The sequence below is a fragment of the Patiria miniata genome, unplaced genomic scaffold, assembly GCF_015706575.1.
Source record: "Patiria miniata isolate m_02_andy unplaced genomic scaffold, ASM1570657v1 HiC_scaffold_7, whole genome shotgun sequence".
NCBI lineage: Eukaryota > Metazoa > Echinodermata > Asteroidea > Valvatida > Asterinidae > Patiria > Patiria miniata.
In genome coordinates, this window is record NW_024037074.1 from 5453768 (window position 1) to 5469092 (window position 15325).

The 15325-nt window shown below is 39.7% G+C and overlaps 2 protein-coding genes across 4 annotated transcripts in view; one reads left to right on the forward strand and one right to left on the reverse strand.

The window, feature by feature from the left end:
• LOC119744824 (ankyrin repeat domain-containing protein 49-like) overlaps nucleotides 1-6483 on the reverse strand; it is a 36857-nt gene extending 30374 nt beyond the window's left edge. The window contains exons 1-2 of one of the 3 annotated variants that reach the window (XM_038220979.1): nucleotides 6399-6483; nucleotides 3011-3220 (exon numbers count right to left, since the gene is read on the reverse strand). The gene's annotated coding sequence lies outside the window, so the exon portion shown is untranslated. Of the gene's footprint in view, nucleotides 1-3010; nucleotides 3221-5999; nucleotides 6021-6078; nucleotides 6358-6398 lie in introns of those variants that run through there. The other 2 variants (XM_038220980.1, XM_038220981.1) reach the window with 2 other exon arrangements.
• A 1468-nt stretch (nucleotides 6484-7951) lies between these two features.
• Nucleotides 7952-15270, forward strand: LOC119746379. Its single transcript, XM_038223294.1, has 2 exons — nucleotides 7952-8305; nucleotides 13033-15270. The coding sequence occupies exon 2, from the start codon at nucleotides 13038-13040 to the stop codon at nucleotides 13683-13685; it is 648 nt and encodes a 215-aa protein (XP_038079222.1). The 5' UTR covers nucleotides 7952-8305; nucleotides 13033-13037; the 3' UTR covers nucleotides 13686-15270.
• The last annotated feature ends 55 nt before the right edge of the window (nucleotides 15271-15325 follow it).

Consider the following 15325-nt stretch of genomic DNA (forward strand, 5'->3'; position numbering starts at 1 on the left):
TGCATACAATGTACACGTATACATGTACATGTATACATTGTACATATTTAATATACAATTTTTTTTTTTACACAGTACATTGCACGTATTCACATATCATGCAGTACATTTCCGTGTAAAGATCATGTAAATTAGTGCCAGCAAAAGTGCAACATCAAACACGCCCATAAGGTCATGCTTTAATTAAATCCTACCGTAACTGACGGAAAATTGGTAATCAATTTGCTAATTAAACGGGCCTCAGCTAACCAGTACTACCAAATCAAAGGGAGATATTAGGTAGACACGATAACTGCTCCGGAAAATAGACAAGATACCATGTCTTGTTGAAATTTAATTGAAAAAAGTCTTTTAATCTTGAGCAGTCACATACATGTACAGTGTGTCAAATGCCTTGTCTACATGTACTTTTAAAGGGAATATACAACATTTGCAAACAGCGAAAAAAAAAAAACTACCAAATTTATGTGAAAAACCTTACTACGATGTTGGTAAATGACAGTCTAAAGCATCCTGTAAAATTATGGCGCTGGTGTGAAGTCATTTTCAAGAAAAGTGGTATTTTTGTATAAATTCCCAACGGTGGTCGGCCGACCATTGTTGGAAAAACCCAACTGCTTTTTCAACTACTGCTCCAAATATATCAATTTTTTCCAGTCCAAATTTTGGTTGCTAATTGGTTACATGTTCATGAACGAGTGCCTTGATCCATTTTATCTTTAGTGGAGTCAGGGAACCAGACTACTTGAACACTTGTATTTTTCTTGATTTTTCCAGCATTTTAGAACACAAAACTTCAAACATGTCAGTGTAACAATATTTTATCTACATTGTATTATACTAACCCCTCAAATAGTTCATTTCTGAAAATTACAGCAAAAGCCAATGATGTACATTCCCTTTAACTTGGAATAGTTACAAAAAAATTGACTGACCCTACATGTACAGGCTGCCAACTTTGAGTAAGAGCTGAGAGTGAGAATTTGGCGATTGAGCTCTATCAGATGTACATGTAATTGCGAGCGCTAAGCGCAAAGCCCTAATGGCGTGGGGCTCGAGGCCCGTTTAAGGTCCCCGGAAAATTTGGGATTTTAGACTCTCTGTGAGTATGATCTGAGGCAATTTTTGACCATTTTTTTTTAGTGAAAGATCATCATTTAAACATCATTTTCCAGTTTGGAGTCAGTAAGTCATTCTGAGCTCATAGAATCAAAATACATGTAATGTAAGCTACATTTGTTTTTGCCGCAATGTTTACTGCTGCCAATGTGATCAGTGGCGCACCCGGGGGGGGGGGGGGGTGTCAATTTTTGTTTGGACAAATTGACAACGAAGAGGTTGTAAATTTTTTTTTTTTTTTTTAGTCCCACGATTTGGCCTTGGTGATATGAATGTGGCCTATTTTCGAGTAGTATAATAGGTGTGTAAGTGGCGCCACCAACGTCAAAATAGGCCGCCCCTCAAAAAAAAAAACCAATTTTTTTTTCTGCGGCCAAAAATTTTGGGCAATTTTTTTTGAAAAAAATACAACTTTTAACAAATTTGTAAAAAACAAATTTTCAGCCCACCCCCCAACCAAATCCTGAGTGCGCCACTGAATGTGATATCGATAACAGCCAATGCGATTGTTCCTCATTCGCCAGAAACCCCACACGCTAGGGACAAGACATGTACATGTACGTACAAAAAATATTTCTCACAAGACATAAAGCCTATCTTGGCTTTAGCGTGAGAAATCCCATGTGGGCATGAGAGCATGTTAATAACCTGAAATGAGTGAGTCTCACGCTCAATACATGAGAGTTGGCAGGCCGTGATTTTTTTTTCCCCAAACGACATCTTCTGATTGGCCCATTACATGCATCTAATGCCTTGTTCTCCACAACACAATGACAAACCCAAGATAGGCTTTACGTCTTGTGAGAAATGTTCCTTCCCCACTTTAGTTATTTAAAAGGTAAAATGAGAAGAAGTGAAAAACGCTCACTGGGATTCGAACTCGGATCACCTCATTAGAAGTCAGGACTACTTCCAACCAGTCCACAAATCAGCTGCAAATCGTCGGTGATTTAAACACCATTATTAAGGGAATAAATGTGTGCTCCGGAGGTTTTTATCACTCGTTTAATACCGCTTAGAGTCTGGGTGCTGATAATTATCCGAGCCGGAGGCGAGGGTAATTATCAGCACCCAGACTCTAAGCGGTATTAAACAGAGTGATAAATACCGACCGAGCACATATTTATTCCCATTCATAAATACCTTATCCGTAAAAAAATATCAAATAATTCATTCAAAAAATCCCGATTTTGTTCAACAAGTTCACTTCATGCTTTTTTAAACATCCCTCTAGCAAAATAATGGAGTGTTCAGCTGGCGAGTAAGATGTAAACAACCCTTTTATGGAGATTGACGCGCGCGTAACATGTTCTGCGCGATGTCACGCAGAACGCACCTGGGGCGTTGCGTTTTGAATTTAGAAAGTATAAAATTCTGACTCGCTTGTAGTGTTGCGCATGCCTACGTGAGGATTGTGAACGTTCAACCAATGAAACGGTAAGAGGCACTGGATTTTTAGGAGTCCACATTTTATTGTGACACTGGAAAAGTGTTTAAGACCAGCTAGCCATGTCTTTACTATCCGTTTAAGACCGGCCACGTGACGGGCTCTCGACCAATAGGAATGCGTAAACTGTCTTAGGTATTTATGAATCCTTGTTATAACTTATTCTCTAACTTATTCTCAAAATGCAGAGAGAGTGCCCTCCTTTGATATTGTCCGATCTCATTTGGAGAAAAAGCATTTCGCTGGCAGGCCTGTTATCTGGAATATGGTTCTGAGGAAATTTCCGGCAGTATCCGACCAAAATTTCACATTCTAGTTTGTGTCAGCAAGGCCTGGACTGGAATTTTTAATCAAGTACTTAATTAAAGACACTCAGTGCAATTAACTAAACGAAGACCAAATTGAATCTGGACAAACAAAAAAATAAGTGCATCCAATACTCACACAAGTACTGTGTCCATTCCAATGGTGCCCCGCGATCAGCAGCACTGACTAAACGAGCGACCCGTGCGAGCGACAAACACCGCAGTTAATGTGTAGCTGGATTCATCACAACGTGATGGGAGTCGAGCCCGAAATAATGCAAGCAGCTCCGGTGTGATTAGCATCAATGCCGACATGCAGAATGACTGGCCGGGAGGCGTGCACCGCAATCTGAGAGGAAAATCAATCCCGGAATAAATTATTGGCTTCGGCGTGACGGCGTCCTGACCTGAAAATGCACTCAAGTTGAGGGGGGCTGAAGATTGCAGTGTTGCTACATGGAACAGCCCACCCATACAGTGTACACATGCCATAATACATTCATGTATTGTATGTGTACAGCATATTTTATATCTAGGCCTAGTATAAATGATATGCAACAAGTACTTCATCATAGTCATACGTACGTGATTCATAAACATACTGGTCTGGTACATACATGTATGTACACCCACCCAAGTGTGGACATTCCATTGCTTTCGTGTACCAGTGAAAAAAAATCATTTTTCTCAAACTGTGAGAACTCTTTCAACCCAATTTTTTGTCTATGATTCCCTTTAGTGTTTCTCTTCATTTTGCCACAGATAAACCTAACCCAAAAATGCCTCTAAACCTGTTTTCCAGACATGCCAGAGAGGTGGAAACACTGTGTGGACTTGCCCAAGTCCACACAACGTCGCTTCTACCTGGTTGATGTGGACCTCTTTTGTTCGGAAGTCCACACAGTGAATATAATGCCTACCTACGTTTGTTTATGGTGTAAATCGAGGATTTTCTTTTGTTCCTCTTCCCTTTTCCTTTGTTTGTACTTCAACTTTTTGCAACAGCTCTCAATGGTTTTGTACACGTTTTCCAACCGAGGAGTCCTCAATTCAGTTGCTGTCCTCGATTACGGTAATCGATGATGTTGCATGTGTGTGTCCTCAATTTACGCCATAAACACGCAAAGTATGTATACTTTTGCATCTATGTACACAAAGATCAACATGTGTTAACATGGTTAAAGGATGAACTTACATGTAGGCCTATCTGATGTGGTGTTATTATTTGAAACGAATAAAATGCTTCAAAGTGCATATGACATGTGCCTTTTATTAACTGTGTGAATTAAATGTGCGGTTGTTTTTCTTTTATAATACGTGCAAAAAGCCAAATGAAATTGGAAGAATTTCAGTTAACAATTGTTGATAATACAACTGCTGTGATGTAGGATATGGTGTTTTTAACACCCGAGGTTGCATACGATGCATACATGTACATGTAGTACTGAAGGCGAAGACTGGGGTTCTATGCGCCCCGAGGCAGGCCTGGATCTTGATGGATTCAGGATTTTGATGGATTCAGGATACCTCCATATTGAGCTGTTGGGGGACTTTGGTGGATTCAGGATCTCAACAGAATAACTCTTTGGCTATGTTTGTGGTCAAGTAAATACTGCTTGTAGCCCTGCCAGGTCTGTCACATGCTGTACAAAAATGTAATGGGCGGTTGGGAGCTTGTGACTGCGGCTTATTAGGCCTCAGCATATAAACAATGGATTCTGTACATAACCCATCCAGACAAAGCAACACTGGGGTCAGACAATGGTTCATTGAAATACATGTAGCCCTTACAGACAATGCAAACATCACAGTATACATAGTTACCCACAGCCCAAGTTGAAAGGAAAAACAACCCACATCACATCCACCAGCAGTTGAACCATGCGTTGGTGTATTTTGATGGATCCTGATGCAACAACACACATCACAATTGTCATGTGAACATGGTATCCTGAATCCATCAAAATCCACCACAAATTTAAGTGATGGATTTTGAAGACTCTATGGAAAAACCTGCTGTATTCTTTTTATGCCACTGTATCCTGAATCCGCCAGAATCCATCAAGACTTTTGCTGGTGGACTTTGGTGCATTCAGAATATATCTCCAGTTTCTACACCTGGGGGATTCTGATGGACTCAGGATACCAGCATTTTTTTGCGTAACAAAATTGGTGGATTTCGGAGGATTCAGGATACTTCCTAGTAAAAGTAAATTATTTGACCAACCAAACTAGTTGGCGACATTAAGAACAGGTATGTCATAGATAAAGGGCAGGGTTTCAAATTTTAGAGGGAAATTTTGGGGGAAAAATGACGAAGACAACGACAAAACGCAACACGAAAATAAAGATGACGATCACCGCGCGATGTACCATGTGTACCATCAGCATTGAAGTCGCACTGCACGGCACCAACCTGCCCGTAAACCCCATAGGAAAATCGTGATATCTACCCCAAGAAACCGTTCAAAATTACCAAAAAGGTGTCAAAACAGGGTTGACAATGTCATTTTCTAGAAATAAAAAACTCTTGATTCTAATTTTCAAACAGGGACCTGCACTAAATGATCGCCGGAAATACAGCATAATATTTTTGTCAGCAGAATTAGGCTAATATAACTCAATAATGTAGATTGGTGTTTCTGAATGAAAGAAAAAGATTAGAGAAATATAGCACATTTGGCTTGAAAAAGCTTCATTTTCTTGAAAGAACCCCGAAACAAACCCTTGCACAATTATGGAACAGCAAGGTAATATTCCAACACCTGCGCGATTTTAAGTGTTTGTGTTTTCGTGCAGTAGTGGGTGATTTGGAAGAGATTTAGCAGATTTTAACAAGGTTTTACAGCCACGTAAGACGGGTTCCAACTGGTGGGCTCCTACCATTTTGCGCATGCGGAACTTGCATGTTGTTGATTTTCTGAACACGTTCGTTGTGCCGTATTTTTCCTCATATTTCTTGGCAATGACAGATCCAACACACGCGTATCCACAGAAAGCCAAACAAGTAAGTGATTAACCTATAGGACAAAATTATACATGGTACCATGATCATGATGGTGGTTACATGTATGTCGGGGATCCAAAATAAAATTCACATTCCCAATCAATCAATCAATCAATCTTACCACATAACAATACAGAACAATATGTAGAGAAAATCATAAGATCATAATAATGTGGATGGGGGACAAGCATTGAGTATACATTTCAAAATTACACCGGCACGTGGCTTGTTTACAACGCCACGTTCACTTGAAAGTTGTAGGGGCTAGCCCAGTGCGTGCACTGCAGTAGACCCCGGCTCCCTACTCATCAGCTCCCTGTGCGCACAGCTAGCTGTGCAGCTGTAGGCCTAGCCTAATGCATTAATCATGGAGGGAGGAATAGACAATTCCAACCATGGTCCAACCTTCTTCTCGCATGTCTAGAACCTGAGAACGTTCTGGGCATGCTAGTATGGAAGTTGGAACGGGTTCCTAAACCACAATTACCATTTAGAAGTACGAAATTTAAGGTTCTCTTACCTAGGTCCTCGTTCTCCGATCCTTCACTCTCACTCGTGTGTTGATGTTTATCATTCATTTCACGGAAATTTCACACAGGTAGCTACATGTAGCTATACTTGTGACAGGGCGCCCTCTTTCTTTAATTTTTAGGATTGCCCTATTATCGCGGTACTATATCACGTTTCTCGTTCATTGCCCTCTAACCTTCCCGAATTTTCCTGTATTTTGTGTAGAATAACTCTTCTTTTTTAAATTGATATGAACAAATCCGACGGTGGTGTGGTTTATTCCGTGTACGATGCCTGTGAAAATAGATATTCTCCGAGTGTGCGAACGGAGGTGGACTGGACTCCCTATGGGGAAGTGGTTTTTATAATGATCTCAACTTTTTTATTCATAGTTAATGTTTGACCAAAACATCCCCTGAATAAAGTCTGATATTTTCCCTGTAACGTTCAAGTTGACTAAAGATTACATGCCAGCAGGATGATGGGAACCAGACAATGGAACTTTCATGGACAGAGCACCATTAAAAATGTATATTAAAATAAAAACGGCATCTTTTAGCAAATACGGTGAGGGATAATTTGCAAGTTTTGGAAAACGTTACTTATCAAAATTCAAAAGTCGTTAAAAGTCCCGAAAGACACACAAAAATGTAATCGTCCTTTTTATACAACTTGGCAGAAAGTCCTGCCTGGGGAACTGGATAATCGCCACTTTGAAGAAGTACGTAACGCAAAAAGAGAATTAAGTTCCCATCATGCAGCGAGGGATGCCGCGCGATAATGAGGGAGTCCGACTAGGCCTATACCCCCTATAGAACTATGGGTATAAAACAACTCTATGGGTATTACCCATAGTTCTAGGGGTAAACCGACCATATACATGTACACTGTTTCCCACTTTACTATTAGAAAAACTGGGCTACCGTGTATATATGCGTCCTTTATATGGGAGGGGCCGGGGCACGGCGCAAATAATGTACTCCCGCGAACTCTCGTGTTAACGCCTGTTCATTGTTGCTGCTGTTGCTGCTGTTGCTGCTGTTGCTGCTGTTGCTGCTGCTGCTGCTGCTGCTGCTGCTGCTGCTGCTGCTGCTGCTGCTGCTGCTGCTGCTGCTGCTGCTGCTGCTGCTGCTGCTGCTGCTGCTGCTGCTGCTGCTGCTGCTGCTGCTGCTGTTGCTGCTGTTGTTGTTGTTGTTGTTGTTGTTGTTGTTGTTGTTGTTGTTGTTGTTGTTGTTGTTGTTGTTTTGTAGGGCGCTCTCTTTCTTGAAGTCAGAATTTTCCGCCGTTTCGCACGCACAAAAAGTACACATTATCCTTTTGTACCCAGGCTCGCCAAATGGTTCACAAACCATAAAATAACTTAAAGATAAAAAGTACCGGAATATCATAATACAGCAACAATTCCTGTTATGATATCGTTGAAATAAACCAAATAATGTGTGACCTCCAGACGTTCGTCACACATCCACAGTACAGCTTGACCTTGACGTCACACACGTATAGCAGTATTTATTAATATCATGCAACCGGGAATTATACTCCTTTATTCGCAGCTAGCTCGGCTCGGCATGAATTGAGGTCAGGGACTGCGCATGTAGGTCATGGTGCACCAACAATTCCAGTTTTGGGTGTGATCAATTTTGACGGAGGCCCAGACCAAAAGAAAACGCTATCATGTGTGGGTGGATCTGAAATGAGCACGCGCTTCCCCCATTGCGGTTGTATCCCAACCTCAGGCTGTGTGGTTGTTCGTTCGGGAAATGTTTAGATCAGCATTCCATTCCCTAGTCTCATGTCGGAGTGCTGATGAAACACGTACACGGATGCTATACATGTACACGCAGGCCACATCGATTCGTACTAATGGCGGCATATTATCCTGCTGATATTTTGCACTTCTGAGGAGCCACCACAAAGGTGAGAATTTGGGAAGATATGAATAATCATTATCATACTACTCGTATAAATGTATACTCGTATAAATGTATTCCATTGTATGTGCAATTTGCATCATTTTTTGCAACACAAGTCTACAGTCGTCTTGTCAACATCTCAAGCTGTGTTTGTCCATGGCGGTAGAATTAGATTGTCTGCCAAGTATGGAGGCCTTTCCTAAGGCCTACATGGTCTGATCATGGAGGTGTTTCCTACCGCCATGGTCATATATTGAGTGTCTATGTCTTTTGGTAACTTTGACGTCACAGTGACGACTGTGTTCCTAGAGCAAGGAACAAATACCTGGGCGTCTGTGTCTCTCACTAAAAATGTCGTGACGTGGGGGAGTTATTTCTCACTATAGTCGCTAAATCCGTTTACGGTTTACGGTAACATCTGGCAGCCATTTCCCCGTGCTCCTAAATAAATGCTCATCAGCGGAAACTGACTTACCATTGGCAATTGTGTTGTTTTTTAAAGCATAACGCACCAAAAAAGTCGTCATGTAGTCATGAAACACCTCATGTCCAACACACTCAAACATATATCCCTGTAGGTCATGTTTTTTTTTCCTTTTCTTTTTAAATAGCTTAACTTCTATAAAAACTAGTAAATAATACCAAGTAAATACCATGCAGAACTGTTAACAATATAGCAAAGTAAAATATATAGACGTAAATCATTTGCAAATAAATCATATTGAACTCCAAAAAAACAATTATCCCATGAGCAATACAGTGTACAGCCATGATAGAAACAAGTTGGCCATGACCGATCGAAATATGTAATGAAGCTGAACGTGGCAATGTAAAAAAAACAACCTTGGTTTTATAATTGAGGAAAAAGAACAAATATGCAGGATTATAACTATAATCCTATGCCTTCAGTGTCCTCCATAACAATTGACCCTTATGCCTTCAGTGTCCTCCATAACAAGTGACCCTTCTCATGGTCACGTGACAATCGCTTTATCGAGGCATGTAATTAAGCCAAGGTGTGGTAATGTAAAAGTGATACGTAGTTGGTTTTATCATTGAGTATAATATACTATACTCCTATGCTTTAAGTGTCCTCCATGATAATTGAGCACGTGACCCTTCTTATGGTCATGTGACAATTGCTTAATCAATCCTTCAAGCCAACCTTTAATACATTGATAAACTCATTTAAAATAAAGTATTTGTTATCGGTACCACAAAAAAGCCCTTCCAAAACTATTAGTTGTATTATCAAATGTAGGGGTTGTTTTTGCGAAAATGAAACTGACATGTAGTGCAGTACACGTATAAATGCAATGGATTAATTTCTGCCTCTAAATTGTGGTGTATAACTACAGCCGGCAAACTCCATTCAGGAAATGAAACCATTCAACTCGTCCCAGATAAAAACAATGACGGACTCCGGAAACCAGTTCACTGTGTAGTCTTCTTTCGAGTTGGAATAGTCTGGGTTGTTAAAGGCCAACTATTATAATTTTTGGCAGGAAGGCAGAAACGATTGGTGGTGAAACTAAGGATATTTTTTTTGAAGTGTGACCAACACTTTTTAGATCAAGGACATAATTGTGAAACATACACATAGAAAGGGACCAATGTTGTTTTTTCAAATAGGACTATGTTTATGGCAGTCTGCAGGTCCTTGAGTTTCGGAAACCTTACCTAAGGTCGTAAAATCTCACCTTTGCGTCATAAAATGATCACCTGATATCACTTCAATAATCATGATAACCTACGAAAATATATTTATAAGCTATGATACCAAACTGTAATCATATTCAGGCATGCAACTTTTCCTCGGATCTGCTGATTTCCTCCTTTTTTACTTCTCATGAATGCCATTACAAATTGAAAACACTGTACAAACTTTGTGTTATTTTGTCGTTTCCTCGTTTTTTGTACTATAAAGTTCCCAGTTATAATATAGAATGAACTTGTTGAAAGAAAAAAAAAACATTTCTCGTTTCGGTTCATAAATATTTGTTATGAATGAAAATGAGAACGGTGAACATTGGTCTGTTCTGACATTGCTTTTAATTATCACCGAAACTGCAAATCGACATGATCTCTTGCTGGGTATTTCCCGTTCCCTTCCAGCAATACCGTCAGGAATTATCACAATGAGGAAACGGGAAGTTGTTTCGATTCAGCTGCACACACAAACGGCACCATGTGTGGTAATGTGGGACATATATGAAAGAACAAAATTAATATAATAACAACGGGAGCAGTTTGCAGAGTTAGTAGAGCTTTGTAAAGCTGGTCCCAGGGTTCACAATGCTATATTCAATTGACAGTCAGTGAGAACAAGTCTAATTCACAAGTGACAGTCAGTGAGATAGGTAATCAGTCTCATTCACAAGTCACGGTAAGTCAGTGATAGGCTTAGTCAAGTCTATTTCACAAGAGTCAGTCAGTCGGTCGGTCGTAATTTCACTTATTCTGAAACTCTGTTTGAGTTTGATTTTTGTTAAGCCTAAATCATTCTTCGCGCGCAGTTAGTAAATTAGTTCATTTTTTTTTTGAAGAACCGAAGGGGCCGAAGTTACGATGTTCTATCCCTGTGTAAATGTAGTATTTCAAATTGACATAGCATGGCAGCCGTTGATAACTTCATGCAGGAACCAAATAATTGGACAAGTGTAAAAACTCAATGATGTTGTGCATGATGGATGTCAAATTAAACTCCACACAGCGTTTTGACGCAGTATCACAGCGGTAAACGAAACACAAAAGCTATTCAAGAGCCTAAGGCGAATCGTCGGCCTCTGACCTTGTACTTTCAGTTTAACAGGTCTGCCATGTCTGTTGAACCATGGTTGAATGTACTGACGTGGGCAAACTTAGGCCTACACTACCTGTATTAAAGCTTACACCTTACCTATAGATTTGCTTTAGAATTATGCCAAACAATAAAATCCTACAGGCGGTGAGTCAAAAGAAGCGGAACCCAAACCCCAAAAATTATATTTCATATTTAAAATAAAAATATGTAGCACCAAACATAATAATGACTGGAAAGCCAATTTCATAAGCTACTTTTAGATGGAAAAAAATACTGAAATTGCTCATTCCGTTCAAAGAATATCACCATTTACACACAATGACCCTAAATCCGCTTTCGTCCACAAATGCGATTTCAAGAATCGTCGTCACAGTTGTCTTCAAACATCACCATCGATAAAACCTCAGTTTAAAAGTGGAAAAAAATATTCAACAAAGTCCGTTTGAAGGCCCATCTTTTACAAGAAAAGTGGATTTTATAAATTATAATTGCCTATTAAACCAGGGTTGTTAATAAAGATATTGTGTACTTTGTTGTTCCAAATAGTAAGAATGCACAATAAACTGGTTTTTTTTAACGAAAGACTGAAAGGGGTTTTAGGGTCATTGCGTTTAAATAGTGATAGGACTATTCTTTGAACGGATTGAGCAATTTCAGTGGGGTTTTTTTTCATCTAAAAGTAGCTTATGAAATTGGCTTTTCAGTCATTATTATGTTTGATGCTACGTATTTTTTTAAATATGAAATATAATTTTTTGGTTTTAGGTTTCGCTTTTTTTTTGTTACTCACCCGGTATTTCGTATGTGTATTGTGCTGCACAAATGGAATTTCCAGCACTACAAAAATAGTGTTTTATAGTCCCCTTTTCAATATGCACGGGAGCACGCGTTCATCAAGAGGTACCCTATTTTGTTGACGTGTACATTTATGGGTGGATGTCTGACCAAGTTGCCATTAAACAAAGATGTAGATGGGTCAATGTAAATAGGAGGAAAATCTCGCTCAGCAAATTTAAAATGCGTGGCAATCATTTGTTTAGCAGAGGGCGCATACGATATGCATAACAGTGCCATTTTGGCTTAGCACATCTTCTGTGCTAGACTATGAAGACTCGCCACGTATTTGATGCAACAAAAGTTTGAGAGGCCATTTCAAATAAATAAATAAACGATTCAGTGGCGATTTTGCAAACAAGGTCAAGTGCATGATTGAATAACTTCACAGCTTCATACAACCTTGTCAGGTCTAAAATGGAAAAGTCTATTTACCACGTCATCCGGCTAGTAAATATTTGTTGACTTCATATCCTGGTCAAACATAATTGGGTTAAAACGCCCAGAAATTGTGCACTATAACAAACATGTTTCTCCAGATGCATGTCTTACTTTCATATCGATGGGTTAAAATGGCAAGAATGCGTACTTTTTAAGTGTTTGATTATATAACCGTGTGTATTAATTCTCAAAATATACGTCATTTTGTTCCCTTTTAGAATCCCGCTCTCTCCTGGCTGCCCACAAGCAATTCTGACCACTGTTATATACTTAATAAACAGAATTTAAGAATACAATAAGGCAAAACATGAAGTTTAAAAACAGCTATACTGTTTTTATGCTTAAAAGTTTCATAAACTTGCAAATGTTGCACCCGTGATATGTCGCATTTTGGAAATAAACTCATAAATTAAATCCGCAGTCATTTCTGAGATGGGTAACGAGATATTTTGATACAAACATTAGGGGTTTTTTTTTCCCGCGGGGACACGGCTGTATTGCCAAACATTGAACTCTGAATTCTTTGTTTTCTGCCGTAAATAAGGCCTGTGTTTATCGTTGCATACTCTTGCCCTACAACCCTTTTATGCATGCTAGGATTTGAAAGTCGAATTAATTAAATGTGAATGGAACTGTTTTTCTTCTCATTTCAGTGTTAATGACCACCATCATGGCGTTGATAAGGACGTCCTACTTTCATTTAGGGGAACTTTTGATACTTCTCACCGCGCTGGTTTTTCAAACGTCGAAGTGCACCATTGAAGTGACCGTGGGCCAAGTCGAATCGTATAGCGCCCTCTTGCATTGGAACCTGGACGTCCCGGCCAACACGACCATAAAAGGTTTCAGCGTGGAAGTTAAAACCGACACCAAAGTGATGGACAATGATATTATCGATAAGAACAACGCAACATCACGCTACCTCTTCAACTTGGACGACATGAGGTACTACAACGCATGCGTGGTGACCCTTGTTGAGTCCGGCGGGGTCGCTGAGTCGGGCTGCGTTACTTTTACAACACCCATTGGTACCAGCACGTATCTGGCCATCGTGAGTGGCGTGTTCCTGGTACTCTGCCTGATCGTCTTCGGCATCTTGGACTTTGTGGTGAGCAGCAAGCGCAAGGATCACATGGCTCACGTAGAGGAGGAACTCTTGGACCAGGGATGGAAAACCTTTCAGCGGAACTCCAAGACGAAACAGAAGGGGAAGAAACGGCAGGCACCCGGCAAGCCTAGACCCGACTCCTCTGCCTCCATCCCGGATGCAATCCCACGAGAGGCCCCTGTTGATGCAGCAGTCTAGACCAACCATTGATCTTCGCTCGTCTCCACCACCCTATCTAAGATCGCCGGTGACATTTCATTGAGGCAGTACAGGGAGGAACATGCATGACGGTTTAGGGCAGTACAGGGAGTAACAGACAGGGCGGTTTGGGACCTTTGATTTACCTTTTTTCAATGACACATAAATATAATGTGTGTGCAGATTTACATGAAAGGTGTTTGTATTACTGATATCTTTGTTATTTTATATGACATAGTTATGGGATCCAAAAGTTAATTAGAAAGTACATGGACATTGTCTGTAGAAATTTACCCACAAATAACCATTTCTCATCGAGGCCCCAAAAAAGTAGGCCAATTGCTGCGCGTTGCTTTCGACAATCACGATACAATGTGGGCAGCTCTTTTTCCACTGAAAGTCGTCAGCGTTTGAACAGGAATATCCTTCTTGGTATAGCCTTTGACTCGTCCGGCATTAGAGTCCGGCATTAATGATTTGGTAGCTCCAAGTGTTGACCGTAACATGCATGGGATGCTGCAGTGCACTCGGAACACAAAACACGTGACTTCATGCATTACTCCATTGAGCAAAATGATCATAGACCTATATCAAATTAAATAGCTCTTAGATAATGACCAACATTACAAAACCATTTCTGGCAATGTGATTAACTCTTCGCTATAAACGCTTTACCTATTGCTCACTTTCGTGTCTTGGATTTTAAAGATGATACCCCACGCTCTTCAAAATTATACATGTACATGTACATAGGATATTTTCTCCTAACGAATTTTTTTCAATATGTATATTTTGTTGAAACGAAAAACTACACTATTCCGATTTTGGGCGTCTGCAACCATTATGAAAAAGGAATTTCATTTTGTGCAGAACCGAACCCGTCCTGCGAGAGCCGAATTATTGTATAGTGGCCAATAATTCAATATCTGGTGGATTGGATTTGGTGGATTTCGACATCTCATTCGAAAGTGAATAACTTTTATACTCCTTCGAAAATAGAAATTGAAAAAACGAATCGTTATTTTTCGAGGTGAATCTCGAAAAAAGAACGGGGAACGCATGTCTAGCTTAATATTGTCCATTAACAAATACAAAAACAAAATTAACAGTACTGAATTGTATATATTTGTACAAAACAAAGAGAACTTTTAATTGCCTCATGACTAGTCTCTTTATGGATACAAATGTACTCTTACAAACTTTTTGTTGCTGTCCTTAATTTCATGTACAAAAATGTAATTTGAATCAGTCAGTGGCAATATGATTATTGCTTTTAATGTTTATGTGAATGCAAATGAAAGGATAACTGAATATAAAATATTCGAAGTTAGTGCGAGATCGCAGCGCATTGTGCAGCAATCTGTTACTGAGGTAACACCCTGAGTATACAGTTTTCAAACGTCGGTGAAGGGCAAAACCTAATTTGATTTATATCACCCTGACGCGAAAATTCCATCCTAAAATTGTGCAGAAATTGCTGGACTTAAGTGACGACAATGCGATACAATTTGGTTTTTATTTGAAAATGTGCTGTTGAGTTTTGATGGACCGGCAAAACGCACACTTTTGTACACTTTATATACATGTATATATGTTTTTTAATTTGCCAATGCCAATATATGTTTCCGAATTATCCCGAC

What these genes read in the sequence shown, in the direction of transcription:
- LOC119746379 (XM_038223294.1), top strand. Translation starts at nt 13,038, where the DNA reads ATGACCACCATCATGGCGTTGATAAGGACGTCCTACTTTCATTTAGGG.